At 38.3% G+C, this 19,830-nt stretch overlaps 2 protein-coding genes and 1 non-coding gene across 3 annotated transcripts; 1 reads left to right on the top strand and 2 right to left on the bottom strand.

The window, feature by feature from the left end:
• Nucleotides 1-6,715: 6,715 nt before the first annotated feature.
• LOC116118519 lies at nucleotides 6,716-8,179 on the top strand. Its single transcript, XM_031404503.1, has one exon. The coding sequence runs from the start codon at nucleotides 6,716-6,718 to the stop codon at nucleotides 8,177-8,179; it is 1,464 nt and encodes a 487-aa protein (XP_031260363.1).
• A 1,541-nt stretch (nucleotides 8,180-9,720) lies between these two features.
• On the bottom strand, nucleotides 9,721-9,792 carry TRNAP-UGG. Its single transcript has one exon. It is a non-coding gene; the product is annotated as a tRNA-Pro (tRNA).
• A 4,465-nt stretch (nucleotides 9,793-14,257) lies between these two features.
• LOC116118518 (putative disease resistance RPP13-like protein 1) lies at nucleotides 14,258-19,123 on the bottom strand. Its single transcript, XM_031404502.1, has 6 exons — nucleotides 18,959-19,123; nucleotides 16,663-18,341; nucleotides 16,236-16,353; nucleotides 15,443-15,684; nucleotides 14,732-15,141; nucleotides 14,258-14,628 (listed from the first exon to the last, which is right to left on the bottom strand). Exons 1-6 carry the CDS (start codon nucleotides 19,121-19,123, stop codon nucleotides 14,258-14,260), a joined length of 2,985 nt encoding a protein of 994 aa, XP_031260362.1.
• Between the last annotated feature and the right edge of the window lie 707 nt (nucleotides 19,124-19,830).

Here is a 19,830-nt window from a genome sequence, read left to right as displayed (position 1 = left end):
CACCTGACTTTGAAGACTTTGACGAAGCTCTATCCCAAGTTAAACAGACGGGAACATTGTGAGACTATCAACGGGAATTTGAACGGCTTAGGAACAGGGTTCGCTGATGGACCCAAAAAGCTCTCTTGGGTACATTCATGGGAGGCTTGAAACCAGAGGTGGCCAACGGAATAAGGATGTTCAAGCCTCAATCTATAAAAGAGGCAATTAGTTTGGCAAAAATGAGGGACGACTAGCTTTCGAGACAAAGGTGATTCACACGGCCAAGTGCCTTACGAGCTTCCGCCACTGTAAGTAATCCCGATCCTCCCACAGGTTCCACACAAGCAACAATTAGAAGACTATCTTGGGATGAAATGCAGAAACGAAGGACTCAAGGGTTATGTTTCAATTGCAATGAAAAGTTCACCCTTGGACATAAGTGTCAAGCACCACAATTGATGATCCTAGAGGGTTGTATACAAGAAGATGAAGCGTTGGAGGAAATTGGAAGGATAAACATGGCAAGGGAAATACCCGAGGTTGAGGAAGATGTTAGCATAAAGGAGCCCAAGATCACTCTACATGCTCTAACTGGATGGACTACACCGAGAATAACGAATTAAGGCTATTATTGGAGCTCATGAGGTGGTCGCCTTAATCGATAGTGGATCCACTCATAACTTCATCAATGATCGAGTAGCCGAAATGCTTCACTTGCCCGTGAAGCCTACGGAATCGTTTACTGTCAGAATTGCCAATGGAGAAAGATTATCATTTAAAGGGAAATATGAAAAGCTTTCGGTTGATTTACAAGGTAATGAGTTCCAACTTGATTTCTTTTCATTGCCTTTAACTGGTTTGGATATGATGCTAGGAATTCAGTGGTTAGAAACATTGGGTTCAGTAGTTTGTGATTGGAAGAAGCTAACCATGGACTTCATTTGGGAGCAACAACCTAAGAAACTTCAGGGGATTGAAGTTCCACCGATACAAGACACCACATTGCAGGGCTTCACTAAGGAATTTTGACAAAGACAAGCTGTGCTTGCTTTATATTTTCAGCTCGAAAGGCAACAAAACCATGAGGAAAGCCCATTGGGTATGCAGGCATTGCTGGAGGGATATTCAGATGTCTTTGCCAAGCCTACCAGATTACCACCAGCACGTGAAATTGATCACACAATACCACTCAAAGATGGAACCGAAGCTATTAATGTGAGGCCATATAGATACGCATATTTCTAAAAGACCAAGATTGAAAATCAGGTTCAAAACATGCTCAATGCAGGGTTGATTCATCTGAGCACCAACCTCTTTTCTTCTTCGGTATTGCTAGTGAAGAAGAAAGATGGCACATGGCGATTTTGCATAGACTACCGAGCATTAAACGCTGGCACCGTAAAGGATCGTTTCCCAATTTCGACAGTAGATGATATGCTCGATGAGTTATACGAAGCTTCAGTTTTTACTAAGCTGGACATCAGGGCAGGATACCACCAAATAAGGGTCAGCACCCCTGATATCCCTAAAACAGCCTTTTGCACTCACAGTGGCCACTATGAGTACTTGTCTATGCCATTTGGGCTATGCAACGCGCCATCTACCTTTCAAGTAGTAATGAATTTGATTTTTCGATCATATCTACGAAAGTTCATCTTGGTGTTTTTTGATGATATTCTAATTTACAGTCCTACATGGGAGCAGCACTTGGAGCATGTACAACTTGCATTAAACATCCTCCGACAACACCAATTCTATGTTAAGATGAACAAATGTGCATTCGACAAGCTAGAGTTAGAGTATTTGGGCCACATAATCACACATCAAGGAGTCAAAGTTGATGAACAGAAAATTGAAGCAATGGTTGCATGGCCAAGACCCTCCAACATCATTGAGCTCCATGGTTTCTTAGGCTTAACTGGCTACTACTGCATATTTGTTCAAGGTTACAGATTAACAGCTTGACCATTGACTAACCTCCTTAAGAATGGAAGTTTCAATGGAATAAAGAAGCGGAAGCGGCTTTCTTAGCATTGAAACAAGCCATGACATCGACCCCCACACTAGCCATGCCAAACTTTGCCGAACCTTTCATCATTGAAAAGAATGCATCGAGAGAATGAATTGGAGCGGTTCTAACTCAACAACATAGACTGATTGCATACATGAGTCGAGCCTTGGGAATTAATAAGCGAGCTTGGTCAATTTATTCCATGGAAATGCTAGCTATCGTGGAAGCAATACGATTATGGAGACCATATTTACTTGGCCACAAGTTTTACATCAAAACTGATCACCAAAGCCTCAAATTCTTTTTAGATCAGCATGTTGCAACTCCAGAGCAGCAAAAATGGGTGGCCAAATTATTGGGGTATGATTATGAAATCATCTTTCGATCTGGTCGTGAAAACTCTGCATTGGATGCTTTATCTAGGCAACAAGAGCATCCATTGTTGGCTGCTCTTCACTTCTCAGAAGTAGATATTTGGGAGCAGATCAGAGAAGCTTCTAAGTCGGATCCCTACATACAGCTTATGGGACACAAGGCTAATGCTAATCCATATCGGCCCTTAACTTGGTGTGATGGTTTGTTGCTTTACAAAGGAAAAATCATGGTGCCTACTGATCCCTCTTTAAGGGCCAAGTTGTTATATGAAGTTCATGATTCTAAGGTTGGAGTGCACTCGGGCATTCTTCGAACTTACAAAAGATTGCAGCAACAATTCTATTGGCCAAAGATGCATAAAACAGTTCATGAGTATGTCCAAAAATATGACATATGTCAACGCATCAAACCGAAAACCATGGCCCCAGCAGGATTATTACAGCCCCTACCAATTCCAGCACAGGTGTGGGATGACATCACCTTAGACTTCATTGAAGGGCTACCAGCTTCTCACGACAAAGACACAATTTTGGTGGTTGTCGATCGGATAAGTAAGTTTGCTCACTTTATTCCCTTAATTCACCCATTTACAGCCAAAGTTGTTGCAGAAAAGTTTATTGAGGGCGTCGTCAAACTCCATGGAATGCCACGATCCATCATCAGTGATCGCGACTCAATCTTTATAAGCAAATTCTGGCAAGAATTCTTCAAACTCTCTGGATCAAAACTCATGCTTAGTTCAGCTTACCATCCGCAAACAGACGACCAAACTGAAGTCATTAAAAGTTGTGTCGAGCAATACTTGCGCTGCTTCATTCACCAATGGCCACGAAAATGGAGTACTTATCTCGCTTGGGCAGAGTATTGGTACAATACCACCTACCATGCCTCTACGCAGATGACACTTTACTAAGCTCTTTATGGCTGTCTCCCTCCATTCATTCTGGCCTATCCGGCAGGTCTTTCACCAGTCCATGAAGTTGATAAAACCCTTTTGCACCGTGACGAGTTACTCCACCAACTCAAGTTCAATTTAGAGATCTCCATGAACCGAATGAAGCAACAAGTCGACTCCAATCATAGAGATATCCAATTCACAGTTGGTGATCAAGTCCTACTAAAGCTCCATCCATATCGCCAACAAACGGTCTTCAAACAGGCTCGTCAAAAATTGTCCAGTCGTTATTATGGACCATATCCTATTTTGGAGAAAATTGGAACTATAGCATATAGATTGCAACTACCACCCACAACTCGAATTCACCCCGTGTTCCATGTCTCTTTGCTCAAACCATACAATGGCACTCAAGCTGACCCACCACTTGACTTACCTCCACTTACGGATGATGGAGTACCAGCCCTCGAGCCTCAACAAATACTTGATACACGATGGGCTAAACGTGAAGACACCTTCATTGAAGAAAGCTTGGTGCACTGGAAGCATCTACCCCACGAAAAAGCCACCTGGGAGCCCTCGGATACACTTTGCAATCAGTATCTTAATCTGATGCTTGAGGCCAAGCATCCTCTTGTTGGGGTGGGCATTGATAAGCCCAGGAGACCCTCTCGGGTCCCGAGGCCCAACTCACGTTATATGGACTGATGCCCTAAAGCCCAATTGCTAGCCTTCTTCTCAGCCTTAGTTATCTTATTTCAATGTTATTTCCTTTCAATGTATTTGCTGGTTTATTTTAGTTTCATTGCAGTTCATTGCACGTTTGCAATTCAGGTGTAGTGGGCAACTAAGTTTCCTAAAGAGTCGGATGCCATTAGCTTAATTTCAGTTATTTCCTTTGTTGTATAAACTAAGAGGGAAGGCAATGAGAGGGGAGATCAGAAGTTATTATATTTGTGGTTAATTATCACCCAAAGGGAATACATTCTGTGTGTTTGTCGTGCTTGTACTTGTTGGGACCTATCATTGGTATCAGAGCCAAGTTCATGACGACAAACAAGGAACGGATCGAGCTTCTAGAGGAGGGGCTCGGAGGAGTTTAAGATGGGATGCAACGGATGGAGGTGGGAATCAAGGACAAAATCCAATGACTAGAGGATACCATTGCAAGACTATCTGAAGCATTTCTTTAAAGCAGAGGATCACCTAGCCACACTAACTATCAATAGGGGTGTTCAAAAAAATATAAAAATCGAACCAAACTCAACCGATAACTAAACAGACTTTTGAAAATTACAATAATAAATGAACAACTTTTGACCTGTAACTCGGAAGAGTATTGAAGTGATGCCATCTTTGCTTATGTAGCTACCAATAACAAGTGGCTGAGAAGACAACGAGAGTAGAAAGGTAATACAAATATAATTTTCTTTATTCAAAGATGTACGAGCCCCAAAAGAGAAAACATACAGGTACAGCAGTTAGTGACAGTTCCAACTAAAATAATATATAATGCATGCTCTAATTTATTTGCCCAATAAATGAATTTCAAATGTTTGAAGTTGAAGAGAAGACTGAAGAGCATTCAAAGACTTCATGCATGTTTAACTGCTGACACTGGGAGGTACAGAACGATTAGTGGTAGCGGGGAATTTAATTAGATTAAATGACAACTTCAACGCAAGGAAACTGATCTGAAAACTACATGGCTTAATGAAACTATATTTGTTACAGATCATTATTAGTTCCCCACGCACACTTAATTTCCTTTCCCTCAAATGTGAATACTATTGACAAGATAGAATTCATGCTAGATGCCACCATGTTACATTAATTACCTGACTGGCTGAACATATCTGCAGCCACAAATACTGCAAATCTGGGTAATGATTCTTGATTAAAAAGTCAATGAGGGACCTCAGAAGTTTATTAAAAAGTTACTACACACGTTGATTGGACTTTGAGTACTTCAATATAGGTAAACTCCCAACATAATATAAGTTGGCCCCATTAATTGTTCTACATAACTCATGTGGACCTCATTGCGCTAGCCATAACTAAGCGAAATTTGCTCTGTTTTCTGTAAAAAAAACTTTACTTGGGTGGTAAGTCAAATCAATAGCCCAGGGAACATTATAACTTGTGATGAGTAGTGATCATAACAGTAGAATTAAACTTACCCCTAGAAAATCATTAGAGTGAGAACATGAAAGATTAAGAGGTGTCCAACATGTTTTATCCATGCAGTCCTTAAAACCACTACCATCATCCATTAGTGGTGACGCAGAAACCATGCTGCAGGTACATGCGAAGAAATGCTAAAAAGGACTGTATTTGCAAGAGAATTGGGAGTTCCTATCGTAATGCATGCATGACTACTTAACAAGGGGATTCACCGCAAATACTAGCTTAGCTCATTCAGCATGCCAACTATTAGACAACTTATTAGAAACCCAAGACAGCTAATCAGAAACGTCACGAAATCCCCCGCTTTTGGGGGATGCCCTCAGCGCCGAGGAACATGTACGAGGGTGTATGTGCGACTCGTTTAAATCATGGGTTGAGACAAGACAAAAGAAAGAAAACAAATTTTCTAATATCAATGATCAGTACCATTGAATCGGATAGAATGGAAGAACTCCATTCACGATCTAAAACTAAAAAGGATAGATATATCATATCTTTCTATTGTGTATGAAATTTATGGTTTCCATTGGTGCAAATTCAATCACTTCAATTTGCAATTTAAGATGAGAAAGAATTCCCCATTAGGAACAAATAGTTATCCATTAAGCGGGGGGAAATCCTATTTAAAAAACGAGCAGTTTTAGTCAGATTTGTAATACGAATACCTTTATGCTTTGCAGAGATATAAGACGCCATTCTAGGATTCCATTTCCTAGTACCATGACCAAAATGAATTCCTGCTTCTATCATTTCTTCCAAATTGATATTTCAATATCTTCTTGCCAGTTCTCCCCACACTTCCTTTTNTTTTAAATTCCTAACTTATATAAAACGTGGTCAGGTGATACCAGATTATACATAAAAAGAAGGTTATAAACTGTGAGATATGAGAAACAAGAATAACAAGCGAGTCAAGTGAAGTTAAAAAACTAATTATAAAAATATGATTATATAACAGTCTGATTGTTATCAAATTACATCACAGCAATCATATTTTACCATCCAATCTTCCTAACCAGAAATACAAAACAACCTGATAAAGAAAACAAAAAACCGTGGTCAATTTCTAACGAACCAATCACCATGTATATTCCCCTTTGCTTTCGCCATTTTAACTCAATCAAATTTTCATTCATCCCTCACCACCAATTCTCTCTTTCCCATCTCTTCCTCTTTTCACGCCACCCGGCTCCGTCCTGTCGTCCCGTCGGCGAGTCGTGGGTCCTTCTTCCAATCACCTGAAACATTATTATTCAGGTACAAACATGTCATCCAATATTCTTGCTCCGTTTCAGCTACTGGAACTCAATATCATTTCTGCACAAGACTTGAGCCCCGTCTCACGCTCCATGCGAGCCTACGCCGTCGCCTGGGTTCACCCCGACCGCAAACTGTCCACACGTGTGGACGCGCATGGGCGCAACAACCCTACATGGAACGACAAATTTGTTTTTCGGGTTGACGAGGCGTTTCTTCGAAACGATACGTCGGCTGTGATGATTGAAATCTTTGCTCTACATTGGTTCCGCGACATTCACGTAGGGACCGTCCGTGTTTTAGTTGGGAATCTAATCCGTCCGCCGCAAAGATCGCACCGTCACTCGAATCACATGCAGTTGGGAATGAGATTCGTGGCCTTGCAAGTTCGCCGTCCGTCGGGGAGACCTCAGGGTATCTTGAACATCGGCGTGGCTCTCCTAGATAGTTCCATGCGGAGCATGCCTTTGTACACGCAACTTAGCTCCGCCGTTGGTTACCGCCATTTGATGGGCGAGGAGGATCCGTTTCAGAATAATCCGAACGCCAGCACGACTAGTAATAATCAAAACTCGTTCTCGTTTCTCCTCGGGAAACCCGAATTACGTCGGACTAAAAGCGATTCAAGTTCCATGCTCGGGTCGGAGTTGCTTAAAAAATCCAGGGTTCGTATCGCAAAAGGCGGGTCTACCGTCAGCAGCATTGAACCGTTCAAGAAAAACATCCAGGGAAGTACTGTTAAGGGTGAATACGGGTCGGTTGCTAGCGGGTCGGATGTTATTCCAATTAAGGATAAATTTGGAAAAGGAAATCCATTAGGTAGCGGTTTGGAAGTTGAGGACCCGTTAAAGAGGGTTAAACTTAAACCTGTAAAACCAGCTGGTTCAGTGATAAGTGGGTCGGATTCTTCTGACCCGACCAAGAAGTTTACGGATTCACCAACAAAACCGAAGAAACATCCCGGGTCCCCGTATAAACCGCTTCCTCCTCGTATTGTTGGAAACGAATTCGGAGCCCCGAATAAATTTAAAACTTTCAAAGGCGCGGCAATGTTGACCGAATCCGAATTAGGCCCGTCGCCATCGGAAGTGGCGGCGGCCAAGGCCAAGGAGAAGCTGTTACAGAAAACGAACGACGAGGATAGTTCGGGACTTCCAGGATGGGAAATGGACAGCAGCGTTGAAGGACTTCAATCGAAGTTGGAGCGTTGGAGGGCGGAACTACCACCGTTATACGACTCGAGCTTTCCCTCCAGCACCACTGGTGTCGGCGGCGGAAAATCGACTGGAAGACACAGTCGGAGGCACGCTGATGGAGGCAACAGTCCCGGGTTGTTCTCTTGTTTTAGTAAAATATGTGGATGCGAATGCTCCATCGTTTGCGGGCCGGGTCCACCGAAGAAGACAAAGAAGAAAGGTAGTAGTGGGCGGTTGATTCGGAGCCCGTCTAATAACAATACGAGCTCCCTTTAGATGATTGAATAGAAAAACGATGGCGTGGGTTTGGACTGTAAGGAGCTAGCTCCCAGTTGGGTGATGAAATAACTAACTAAACGGTTTTAAGAGCATACCTGGGTGTGGGATAAGAACGTGCACGAAAGAGGTGTACGTTACAGAATTCTTTTTATTCATGTATTATTCTGTCTTTTTTTTTAATTTGTATGTCTTCACAAAAGTTATACCATTCTCAGACGTATACCAAACCGTAGTTGTATACGTACAATTATGTTAATCTTTCATTCTTTTATTCATTTGTTATTTTAATTGATAATGAAAAAAAATTTAATCTCTCTTTTTTGATGGAATAGTCACGTTATGCATAATATTTTCACTCTCAATTACTTACATATCTATATATCATAGAAAAGCAGGATGCTTGTGACGTATATGTGTGGGATGAACCAAATCCTTATTAAAATTGACTTTTTCATTAGAGGGAGCTCGTACATGTTGTGCAGTGCCTCCTTTAAATACTTGATATGAAAAGTTCTTAATGTTAGTAGAGTCCCTAATTCCCCAACAGATTGATCGGAAATAATACCTACAGCTTCCATCATGAAATTAATTTCATGTTTTCATGTTTATTGATAATTTGATACTATATCACCTAAAAATGGGAATTTTTCTATTAATTCTTTACTGATTATGGAAGCAAGAGACCATCTCCCTATGTGAACTGTTTGTGATAAATTTTATAAAATTTCCGGGGAAATCTCTTACGTTATCGTTGGAGAAACTATATATTAATTTCAGTATTGATGCTAGTCGAGTTTGCCTTGTATTTCAGACGAATCTTGAAAAACGGAGAACAATTTTTGTTTTTCTATTTCTATTAATAACTTATTTGGTTTAGATTATAATTTAGAAATACCTTAACAAAATGAAACATAATTCAGAATTTTAAATTTTTAATATTTAAAAATGAATTTGATATAATCCTTTATATTTTACAGTACCGTCTGGTATTATATGCAAAAACTGTTTCTTGAATAAATTTCTATGAAACTTATTTCCTCAATATTTTATATTANCACAAATTTGCAACGTTACTATTATGATAATGGGTTAGTATTATTTTGAATTATTAGATGGGTGCTAAAAGAATTAACTTATAGTTGTTGACAATATTACTAATAGTTTCTAATAGCAAGATATAATAATGTAAATAAAAGTAGAGAATATTTTTTGTGGGCTCTTTAAAAAAAAAAAAAGATTTCAGTAGTGCATTTTGGAGTTTACATTGTGAGATACAGGTATAACTTTTATTTAGTTAAGTGGCATGAAAGTCGAGTGAGTTTCTTAAAGGATACCAGAGCCAGAGGCTGATATGTCACCTCAATTTTCAGGACCACAAAGATGAAGGTAATGCCACGAGACATGTCAATTATTTGGTTTTGGTATTTGCTTTTTTGTCTTGTCATGTGAATACAGTTGTAATTGTAGCACTGCCACTGAGTCACTGACCAAGTCCAAGGGTTAAATAAAAAAAGATAAAAATAAAATTAGTTTAAAGAGGGGCGTTCCGAGAATCGAACTCGGGACCTCTCGCACCCAAAGCGAGAATCATACCACTAGACCAAACGCCCGACTTGCTGAAGAGTTCAAAAATATTAAAACATTTTAAACCGAGAATAATAACAAGGGAAAAAGATATAAAATTACTGAAGCAGTCAACTTTTAAAACTCTGCTGGTATCATTGTTGTGTTGGTGTTTATTTTACCGATAATCCTAAATGTCCAAACAAATATTTGATGTGTCAGAAAATGAATGGAAGAGTGAATATGATAAGTTTGACTTTTTGTACCTATTCTTCCATTCATTTTCTGCCACATCAGTTTGTATATAAATCTTTGTAAGAGTTATTTGTACATATAGTATTACTCTTATTTTACTCACTGCCTTGAGATGAGGTAGTTTAAACGACCCCATAGTGGAACAAGTTTGCGTGTAAGATATCCAACATCTGATATTTGTATAGGGGTATCCACAACTCCTTTGCGGGCTTCGTAACAAGAAATGATATATTCTGTTAACGACAATCCTTTGTATAAATTGTTTTGGATGGATAAATCAATAATTTGTTCTTGAGGATCAGACATTAATCCTCTCATACTTGCTAATTGGTGTACTTGAGTGCATTTCCTCTAGCTCCCGAAAAAGACATTATATGGACAGGATTAAACGGATCAGCCATCTGAAATTAGGATTCATTTCTTGTCGCAATTATCCACTTGTAGCATACCATATCTCACTGGATTGACATAGCTTTTCTACTGCATGTACGATCCCATAAAGATGGTGTTTTTCCAAATGATGTTTTTTTTTTTTTTTTTTTAATACTTTATTAGATGACTGAATGATAATCTAGTGAGGTACATAATATTTTCGTAAAACTCGGTTTTTTCAAACTTTCTGATCTCTTAAGGGTTAGATAATAAAACCCAATTATCTTCAACACAAACATTACATATTAACATTATTAAGTACATAAATATATTTATAATTTTCTATTATTTTCAAACTCAACAATTTAAACCAAACCCTTTCCCGTTCTAACATGAGTGAGTTTATATTTCAAGATGTTTTTTGTTCAACCTTAAGATTCAATTGATTGAACTAATTAATCTCCACAAAAAAAAAAAAAAANTACTTATAGTTTGTTTCGTAAATTCTTTCATTTTGATAGTTTTTTCGATTACATGGATTATATCTGTTTGCACAAATACCTCGACGAGTGCCGCTCGTTAATACATAGAGTCCAATCAGCATATCTTGAGTCGGTACAGAAATGGGATCTCCAATAGCTGGAGATAAGAGATTCATATGAGAAAACATAAGTAAACGAGCCTCTGCTTGAGCTTCTAAAGATAAAGGCACATGAACAGCCATTTGATCCCCATCAAAGTCTGCATTGAACCCCTTACAAACTAATGGATGTAAACAAATAGTGCGTCCTTCCACTAAAATGGGTTGGAATGACTGTATGCCTAATCTATGTAGAGTAGGTGCTCTATTCAGTAATACGGGATGCCCCTGCATAACTTCTTGAAGGATTTCCCAGACAATCGGCTTTTTTTCACGAATTTGACTCTTAGCAACTCCTATGTTCGAAGCCAGATGTTGTCTAATTAGACCACGAATTACAAATGTCTGGAAGAGCTCTATTGCTATTTCGCGAGGCAATCCACAGCGATGTAATGAAAGTGAGGGTCCAACGACAATCACCGAACGCCCCGAATAATCGACCCGTTTGCCAAGCAGAGTCTCGCGAAATCTTCCCTCTTTTCCTTCAATTACATCTGAAAATGACTTGTAAACCTTATTATGACCATCCCTCATGGGTTGTCCACGGATTCCATTATCAAGAAGTGTATCCACGGCTTCTTGTACCAATTTTTCCTGACACATTACTAATTCCCCTGGTGTAGATCTACTTGTTGTTAATAGATCAGTAAGAGTATTGTTCCGATAGATAACTCTTCTATAGAGTTCATTAATATCTGAACTCATCAGTTTACCCCCTTCTATCTGAATGATGGGTCTCAACTCGGGAGGCAGAACCGGTAAGAGACATAAAACCATCCATTCCGGTTCTATATTTGTTCGAATAAAATGCTTAGCTAATTCCATGCGTCTAACCAAAAAATCCCTTCTTCTTCCAATTTTTCGATCTTCCCATTCATTCCCCGTGGGACCTTCTTCTCCTAATTGTTTCCATTCTACCAACGAATTTTCTATAATAATTCGCAAATCTAAATCGGCTAATTGTTCTCGGATAGCACCCGCCCCAGTAGAAATTTCTCGATTTCTAAATATATCGAAACCTTGAGTAGTAAAAAAAAGTGGGATGCTGTATTTCCAGGATTGAATTTCATATTCAAATGAACCTCGTAATCGTAAGAAAGTAGGTTTTTTCGTTATGGGCCTAGCAAAAGAAAAATTGGGATAGGGTCCACTATATGATCTCCCCCCCTCAAAACCGGACATGAAAGTTTCCTCTCATCCGGCTCAAGTAGTTATATCAAATAAAGATAAAGAAAGGGGTCTCACTTTCCAATTGTATTTTATAAAATCAAGTGAAAACCCAAAAAGAATCTACGCCTTACTCAAGTTCTCAGTGCAAACCAACCACCATTTCATTGATTCAATTAATTCTTCTTTGATTTCTATTTAGATTCTTTAGTGAATTCAAAATTACGACAGAAAAAAATGTCAAATTCTTGAGTAGTCTACTTCCCTTCGAATGCCGGAATACTTTTTACCTTAAGTGAAAGGAATGCCTTAGAATTCATACGGGATTTATTTGTCTATGTATTGTTCCATTCGATCTTTTAGGTCCTGCGTTACCTCGATGGTTATGCCACAATATTCTTAAAGCTTATATGCGATGTATAGACTTCTCCAACCATGACATATTTGTTTACTTCAATATAAAAAACCAAATTTCTTTTCGTTTAGAAAGATAAGGGAATGCTTAATTCGACAAAAAAAAGGTCTTCTTTTCACGAGGTACGACTATCAATTTGAAGTTACTTTTTTTTTACTGAATCGACCATAGACCAATCGCCCTTGTTATTTGGGAGTATTGAATACACCCACAAGTCTGAGCTTCATGTTACTCTTTTCAAGAGACATGTCAGATCGAGGGCATCCCAAATTGATTGAAGGGGATGAGAGTTTATCATTCTTAAAAATAAAAATTTCGATCAAATCACACATCGCAGTATACTAGACCTTCTAATTCTTTAAGAGGTTTATCTAAAAGATTCGCAATATAACTAGGAAGACGTTTCAAATACCATACATGAGTTACAGGACATGTCAGTTTTATGTATCCCATTTGATATCTTCGTATCCGAGAATCAACAAATTCAACTCCACATTGTTCACAAAATTGCGAGTCTTCTTTTTCATCTCCGATCACTCGATAATTTCCACAAGCGCAAATTCCACTCTTTATAGGCCCAAAAATCCTTTCACAAAATAATCCATCTTTTTCCGGTTTATTGGTTTTGTAATGAAAAGTANTTTTCAAGTGGAACTTACAGAAGTATAATATTATGTAACTTTTTCTGCAACATTACTTCTACGAAGAGCAATCACTCAGAAAAGCATCAATAGCAATCACTTACAAATTCATAACATGAAATCTGACAATTTTGGTCGATGAAAAAAGATTTTGTTCCTCAAAGGCATTATTACAAGCTGTTCTTCAGGATTTTTTTTCCAGGGAGATGAACCAATGTTACAACACCAAACATTGTAGTTCTTGAACGAGTAATCAAAAAGATTCTAGAACATCTTCAGGTTTAGGTATTGTTTCCTGTTTCCTCCAATCATCGTAGTACGCACAAGAACTCCTGGTGGCTCACCTAAGACCTCTAGAGCCCAGAACGCCATTTCTCCTACTGCTCATCTCCAGAATAACCATTTCATGTGAAAATTCCTCCTAATATATTCAGCATTAAATTAAAACATAACCAAACTTAAGAAATGATTTACTAATTACCTTAACAATCTGCCTTCTGAATATCCTGTTGACAGTTGAAGAAATCAGCCGGATGAGTCAAATTTCCTGAACAAAACATCTGACAATGAAAAAAGAATAAGACTAATCGGAGGATATCAGATTGTACAAAGTATCTCTTATCATGAAAAATATGGACAATGGTTGGGGTATAAGAAATTGACAGACCTGTAATCAGAGTACTAATGATGGATCGAGGTAACTCTCAAATCAAATGGGGCTTACTCTTGTTCCTTTTCATCGTAGATAAATATGCTATCTATGTCAACACAAGGGACGTGAGCTATCTTGGACCATTCTTGTCCTTTATTTCTTTTGCATTGTTTTTTGAGCAAAGGACAATTGATAATTTTCAATCCCAAAAGCGACAATGGCAGGCCTGTCTTCGGAAATGATGCGAGCTTTGGGCAATTACTGATCCACAAAAATTCAAGAGAGGTGAGGCTTTGAAGACCATTGGAAGATAGATATTTCAACTTTGGGAAATTATCAATGCCTAGCCAAGTGAGAGATGTGGGCAACATCATTCCCATCTCCTCTTCAGGGAAAACATTGCATAACATCCAGCAATGTGGAGGTGTTTAAGAGAGGTGAGCTTATGCAATCCCCACTCAATCAGTGCCTTATAGATTTTGAGATCTTTAATAGAAAGTGTAGTTAGGTTGGTGGGAAAGCCTTCTTCAGGAAAGAATTGAATGCTTGGACATTGCTTTATTTTTAGTACTTGAAGAGAATTGAGGCTGTACAAATGGTTTGGCAAGGCTTCAAGTTTCTCACAACTATCAATTGCAACAATCAATTTGGTGTTGGGAAGCCCTCCTTCAGGAAAGGAAACAAGACTTGGACAATTCTGTATTTCAATCCGCTGAAGGCGACTAAGATTATGTAGACCATCTGGTATGGATTTAAGACTTTTGACAGTTTGATAAGTAAATATTTCTAAGACAAGATTTGCTAGAAAACTTCTCTGCAATTGACTCTAGCTTCGAACAATTACCGATTTTGAGGGACTCCAGCTTTTCAGGTAACCAGCTTCTTGATGATAAGGTTGCAATCTCTGAACAACCCCGAACCTGGAGGTATTTTAGTGCCAAAGGTAGCTGTCCACTTAATGATATGCACATTAAAGATGGGCAGTTGGAGATAGACAAGAACATTAGAAGGGATGTTTTGCAAACGTTTTCCTTGTGTGTCATTGCCGAAGAAGGCGGCAAAGAAGAATTGCAAACATATTCCTCATCATGAAACAAACATTGCAATTTCCCGCAATTGCTAATATCAACCTCTATTAGAGATGAAGGTAGTTGATCTCCTCCTATGAATGTTAGAGAATGACAGCCTTTAATCTGCAGTCTTTCCAAATGTGCATTTTTGTGTTTTATTCCCTCACGTAAGGATTTTAGAGCACTGCAATTTAAGATCACAAGTTCAGTTAAGAGTGGAAAGAATATTGGCCTCTGGAAATGAAATAAGACTTGTGCAATTTTCAATACATAGCTCTCTAAGGGAGATGAGACTGTGGAGCCCCTGCAAAGGCTTCTCAAAACAAATCTCTTTCTGCCACAAATTTATGAGCTCTTCACAATCAACAATTCTTAGACATTCCACTTTCTGAAACCCATGTTGTGACCAATCTCCACATTCTGAAATATTTGAAAGAGTCATAGACTTGAGTGATTTAGACTTGGCCAGGCTACTACAAACCAACCCTTTGCATTCATCTATTTCCAATTTGTCAAGTATTGGAAAGCTTGACAATGAGACTTCCAATTCAGCACATTCACTAATAACAAGAGTCTTTAACGAAGGCAGATGGTCACGTAACTTTCCACAGAGTTTAGGACATTTTAACACATAAAGCTCACGCAAGCGACAATCGTTCAACATTCTCATTTCCTTGAACGGTGACCCAATATTCCCATTCTTGCATATTCTTGAACCGAAGAATTTCTAAAGATATAAAAGACTTTGAGCAACCATTCCCATAAAACTCAGAACCTATGCATTTTATTCCTGTCATCCCTTTGATTATGAGATCTTTAAGTAAGCCCAAACACCCAAGCGAAAGCAACAATGTGCAGTTTTTGCAATTTTCCAATTTAAGGACTGCCATGTTGGAGAATGATGGATCTCCCATCGAAGATGGAAATCTTGTGCCACCATAACATCCAACAGTGAGCTCTTTTAAGTTTTTATGAGGTTGGAGNCCGAAGAATTTCTAAAGATATAAAAGACTTTGAGCAACCATTCCCATAAAACTCAGAACCTATGCATTTTATTCCTGTCATCCCTTTGATTGTGAGATCTTTAAGTAAGCCCAAACACCCAAGCGAAAGCAACAATGTGCAGTTTTTGCAATTTTCCAATTTAAGGACTGCCATGTTGGAGAATGATGGATCTCCCATCCAAGATGGAAATCTTGTGCCACCATAACATCCAACAGTGAGCTCTTTTAAGTTTTTATGAGGTTGGAGCATGTCCAGTACATTTTTTTCAACTACCTCATCTTGTGGTTTATCAAATTCATGAGACCGCCAGAGCAAAGATAATGCTTCCAGATCCTTCTTATCGCTTAATACGGCCTCTCCTATCTCCAGCGAATTGGTCACATTCTCTAATCTTGAAATACAAAGTTCTCCACGGAGAAACTTTTAGTTCTTCAATTCTTTCAAACCAGATCCAGTACCTTTACCGACAATAAAATTCGACAAAGTTTGAAGATTTTCCAACTCTTTCATTCCCAGTGGCATCTCTATTAATAAACTTGCACCTGTTGTATCAAGATGGCGTAGATTAACCAAATTTCTCATGTAGGAAGGTAATCTTATGAGACGATAATAATCTCTCATTATCAAAATTTGCAAGTTCAAGAGTGATCATGTTGACTCTGATAAACTTTTGATCAAAGTGCCTGAAAGATTAAGATACCTTAAATGTCTCAAACCACCTATTGAATTAGGTAATTGAGTGATATAATATCCTCTTAAGGATAGCACTCTTAACTTTTTGAACTTTGGTAACAACTCAATAATAACAGTATTGGTTATGTGAAGAGGACGATCAGAAAGAATATAACCATTCATAAGCAACGGCAAGAATGTTCTTAGACACTCAAATTCATGAAAGACCTCAAATTTATTTTTACCATCATAAAAACCACAACGGTAAGAAGAATGACGAGCCCTTTTGAATCCCTTTGAATGATTTCTAGACTCCTCCAACCTAAAAATTGTTTCTCCGGAAACTAATTGAGCCATATCATGGATAAGGTCGTGCATTACAAATTTAGAACTATTATTACTTGATTGTTGGAAAATTGACCTTGATAATAAATCGTGAAAATATTGACTACCCAAATCTTCCATTTGCCTATTACTGCTTGCTACTTGTTGAATCACTCTTTCTGCCATCCATAAAAGAACAAGTTCCTTCTCCTCAAATTCGTAATCCTTGGGAAAAATCACATAATAAATAAAACATCTTTTTAGATACGAAGGAAGATGGTGGTAACTTAATCTTAATAAAGGGAGAATGCCACTTTCTTCTAGTAAATCCCATATGTTACTATTCAATATATCTTCCCACGTATCATATCTTTGCTTAGAGCGTAAAAGGCTACCAAGAGTCCTTGCGGCCAAGGGCAAACCTCGGCACTTTTCAACAACTTTCTTACGAATCAATTTTGGCATGTCATGGACATCAATCTCTCTTCTCTGAAATGCATGTTTTACAAACACAGACCAACAATCCTTATTTGATATTCCTTTTAATTCATAACATTTAACCGACCCTACTGTTAATGCAACATCTGTATTGCGGGTTCTGACAATTATCTTACTCCCTGGGGCACCAGACATGAATGGAGACATCAAAAGTTGCCACAAACCATAATTTTTATTCCAAACATCATCCAAAACTAGCAAAAACTTCTTTCCATCAAGGGCGTTTTTCAATTGAACCTGCACGTCATTCAAATCATTCAAACTACAGGGCAAGGACATGATTGACTCAAGAAGGGCTTTTGAAATTCTAAAAACATCAAAATCATCCGAAACACAAACCCAAGACCTTGGCTTGACAGCTTCAACTGCCTCGTCGTTGTACACAATCCAAGCAAGAGTTGTTTTCCCAACTCCTGCCATTCCAACAATTGGTATCACACAAAAGTTGGCATAACTTGGTTCATCTCCCAATAACATTCCAAGTATCCTAGCTTTATCTTCATCTCTCCCATAAACAACAGGCTCTGTTGGCACACTTGTAGAAAGTGGCCTTTGCTGTGCAGCCGCGCTTGATGGCCTTCCAGGAATTGGAAGCAATCCAAGTTCATTTCTTTGTTTACAGAGTTCTTCCAGCCGGTTAGTAAAAATTTTTATCCTGGAATCCAAACTCCTATTGAATCTCAAACCAGTAAAAAAACTTGGGATGAGGTTCCTTACCTTGCTGGTGCCGGGCTGATTCTTTGCCATCAATTCTCGCCGTAAAGCTTCGGTAGCGAACTCATCCACAATGTCATCAATATCATAAGCCAGGTCTTGGAGATTGTCAAGCCACAATTTCACAGCCCTATCTGTCAATTGCTTCTCCTTTGCATCTCTGAGGACAGCCTGTAATAGGAGTGTTCAAAAGAATCGGTTGGAACCAGAACCGGCGGGTACCCTGGGTTTGGTTCTAGTTCCTATCCAGAACCAGTTGTCAATGGTAGGTTCCGGTTCCAAATTTTTGGAACCGTTACTGTGCGGTTCCAGTTTCGGTTCCTATAGTTAGGAACCGGAACCAGAACCAGGAACCGAGACTAATATAAAATAAAATTAAAGATTAGAGGGTTAATAAAAACTTTTATAGAAAAAATAATGTAAATACATTTATATTTATATTTCATAACATTTAAAGTAAGTTAGTTTGACTTTTGAGAATCTACCTTTACAAAGTGAGTTTATAATTTTGAATTTATAATTTGTAATTTTATTTTTGTTAATAAGTGCCAGGTTGGGGGGGGGGGGTATTTGTAAGATTTTAAGGGTTTTTTTGCCATTTTAAAAACTTTTGGGGGGTCATGAATTTTACAGGGTATCCAGAACCGGAACCGGAACCGTTGTTACAAGTTCTGGTTCTGGGTATCTAGGAACTGGAACCATCGGTTCCGGTTCTGGTTCCAAATTTCAAAGAACCGTCAGTTTTGGTTCCGATTCCGGTTCTGGTTCCTTAAAAAAGTACAGGATACCCAGAACCGAATACCCCTAGCCTGTATCATCACCAATCTTTCTTCCCAAATCTTAAGCTTTGAACCAACCCCTTCTTGACTTGCAAAGTTGAGCAACTCACGGGACGCCAGTCTTTCAAACAACACCTTAATGAACGCAGAGAGAAAGAGTTCTCCGATGGCCATGGTTAAAGAAAGAAACCAAAGATTTTTATCTCAGCTAGAAAATATAACAGTGAGACCCGGAAAGTGGCTGATTCTGTTTTGAAGACGTTGAAAATTGATCATTGACCTGCCAATATCCAGTTCATTTATCATCCAACCTGTGCCGATTCCACCAACTACATTGACTTGTAGGTTGTAGCGCCTAAATTTCTGGTGAGCGTAGGGGGAAAGTGTTAATTTTACAACTTAATGGATTAAAGTTTTCGGGGGAAATTTTTTACTCAAAATCATTGAAAAATATTACAAATTACAAGTTTTTTTTTTTTTTTTTTAAATAATGAGTATTTGTTGTTCTTACTTTTTAGGAATGCACTATAATCTTGTGTATTTGGCGTCTAATAGTTTCTAAATGTCATTAAATCAACCTTCAAATTATCTACAATTTCATCAATTTAACTCTCAAAAATATATTTACAAATTTAAACAAAATAATTTAACGATCAGTTAAAATAGGATTACAATCAAATTTTCAAAACTAGTATGTGCTTACACAAAAATGAGTAAATACAAGTAAATTGGGATCGTATTTCGAAAACAATTATACTCTATAAAAAAGTCAAACACATAAGAGTTTTAAAAAAAAAAAAAAAAAACCCTAAGTAAAATAGCCTAAGAATTTTTCCAATTTTACCTTTTTTTTTTTTTTTTTTTTTTAAAGTTTAGGATGG

Source organism: Pistacia vera, unplaced genomic scaffold, assembly GCF_008641045.1.
Source record: "Pistacia vera cultivar Batoury unplaced genomic scaffold, PisVer_v2 Contig847, whole genome shotgun sequence".
Taxonomy (NCBI): Eukaryota; Viridiplantae; Streptophyta; class Magnoliopsida; order Sapindales; family Anacardiaceae; genus Pistacia; species Pistacia vera.
This window is presented reverse-complemented; position numbering and strand designations above follow the sequence as displayed.

Bases quoted from the DNA above. Each gene is read 5' to 3' on its own strand.
- LOC116118519 (XM_031404503.1), top strand. From the start codon at position 6,716: ATGTCATCCAATATTCTTGCTCCGTTTCAGCTACTGGAACTCAATATC.
- LOC116118518 (XM_031404502.1), bottom strand. From the start codon at position 19,123: ATGGCCATCGGAGAACTCTTTCTCTCTGCGTTCATTAAGGTGTTGTTT. The intron at 16,354-16,662 runs GTATCTTAATCT...TTGTATTTCAAG, and splicing joins GGTGGTTTGAGACATTTAAG to ATTAGAGAATGTGACCAATT. The intron at 15,142-15,442 runs GTTGGTTTGTAG...CTTAAATTGCAG, and splicing joins GAAATAGATGAATGCAAAGG to TGCTCTAAAATCCTTACGTG.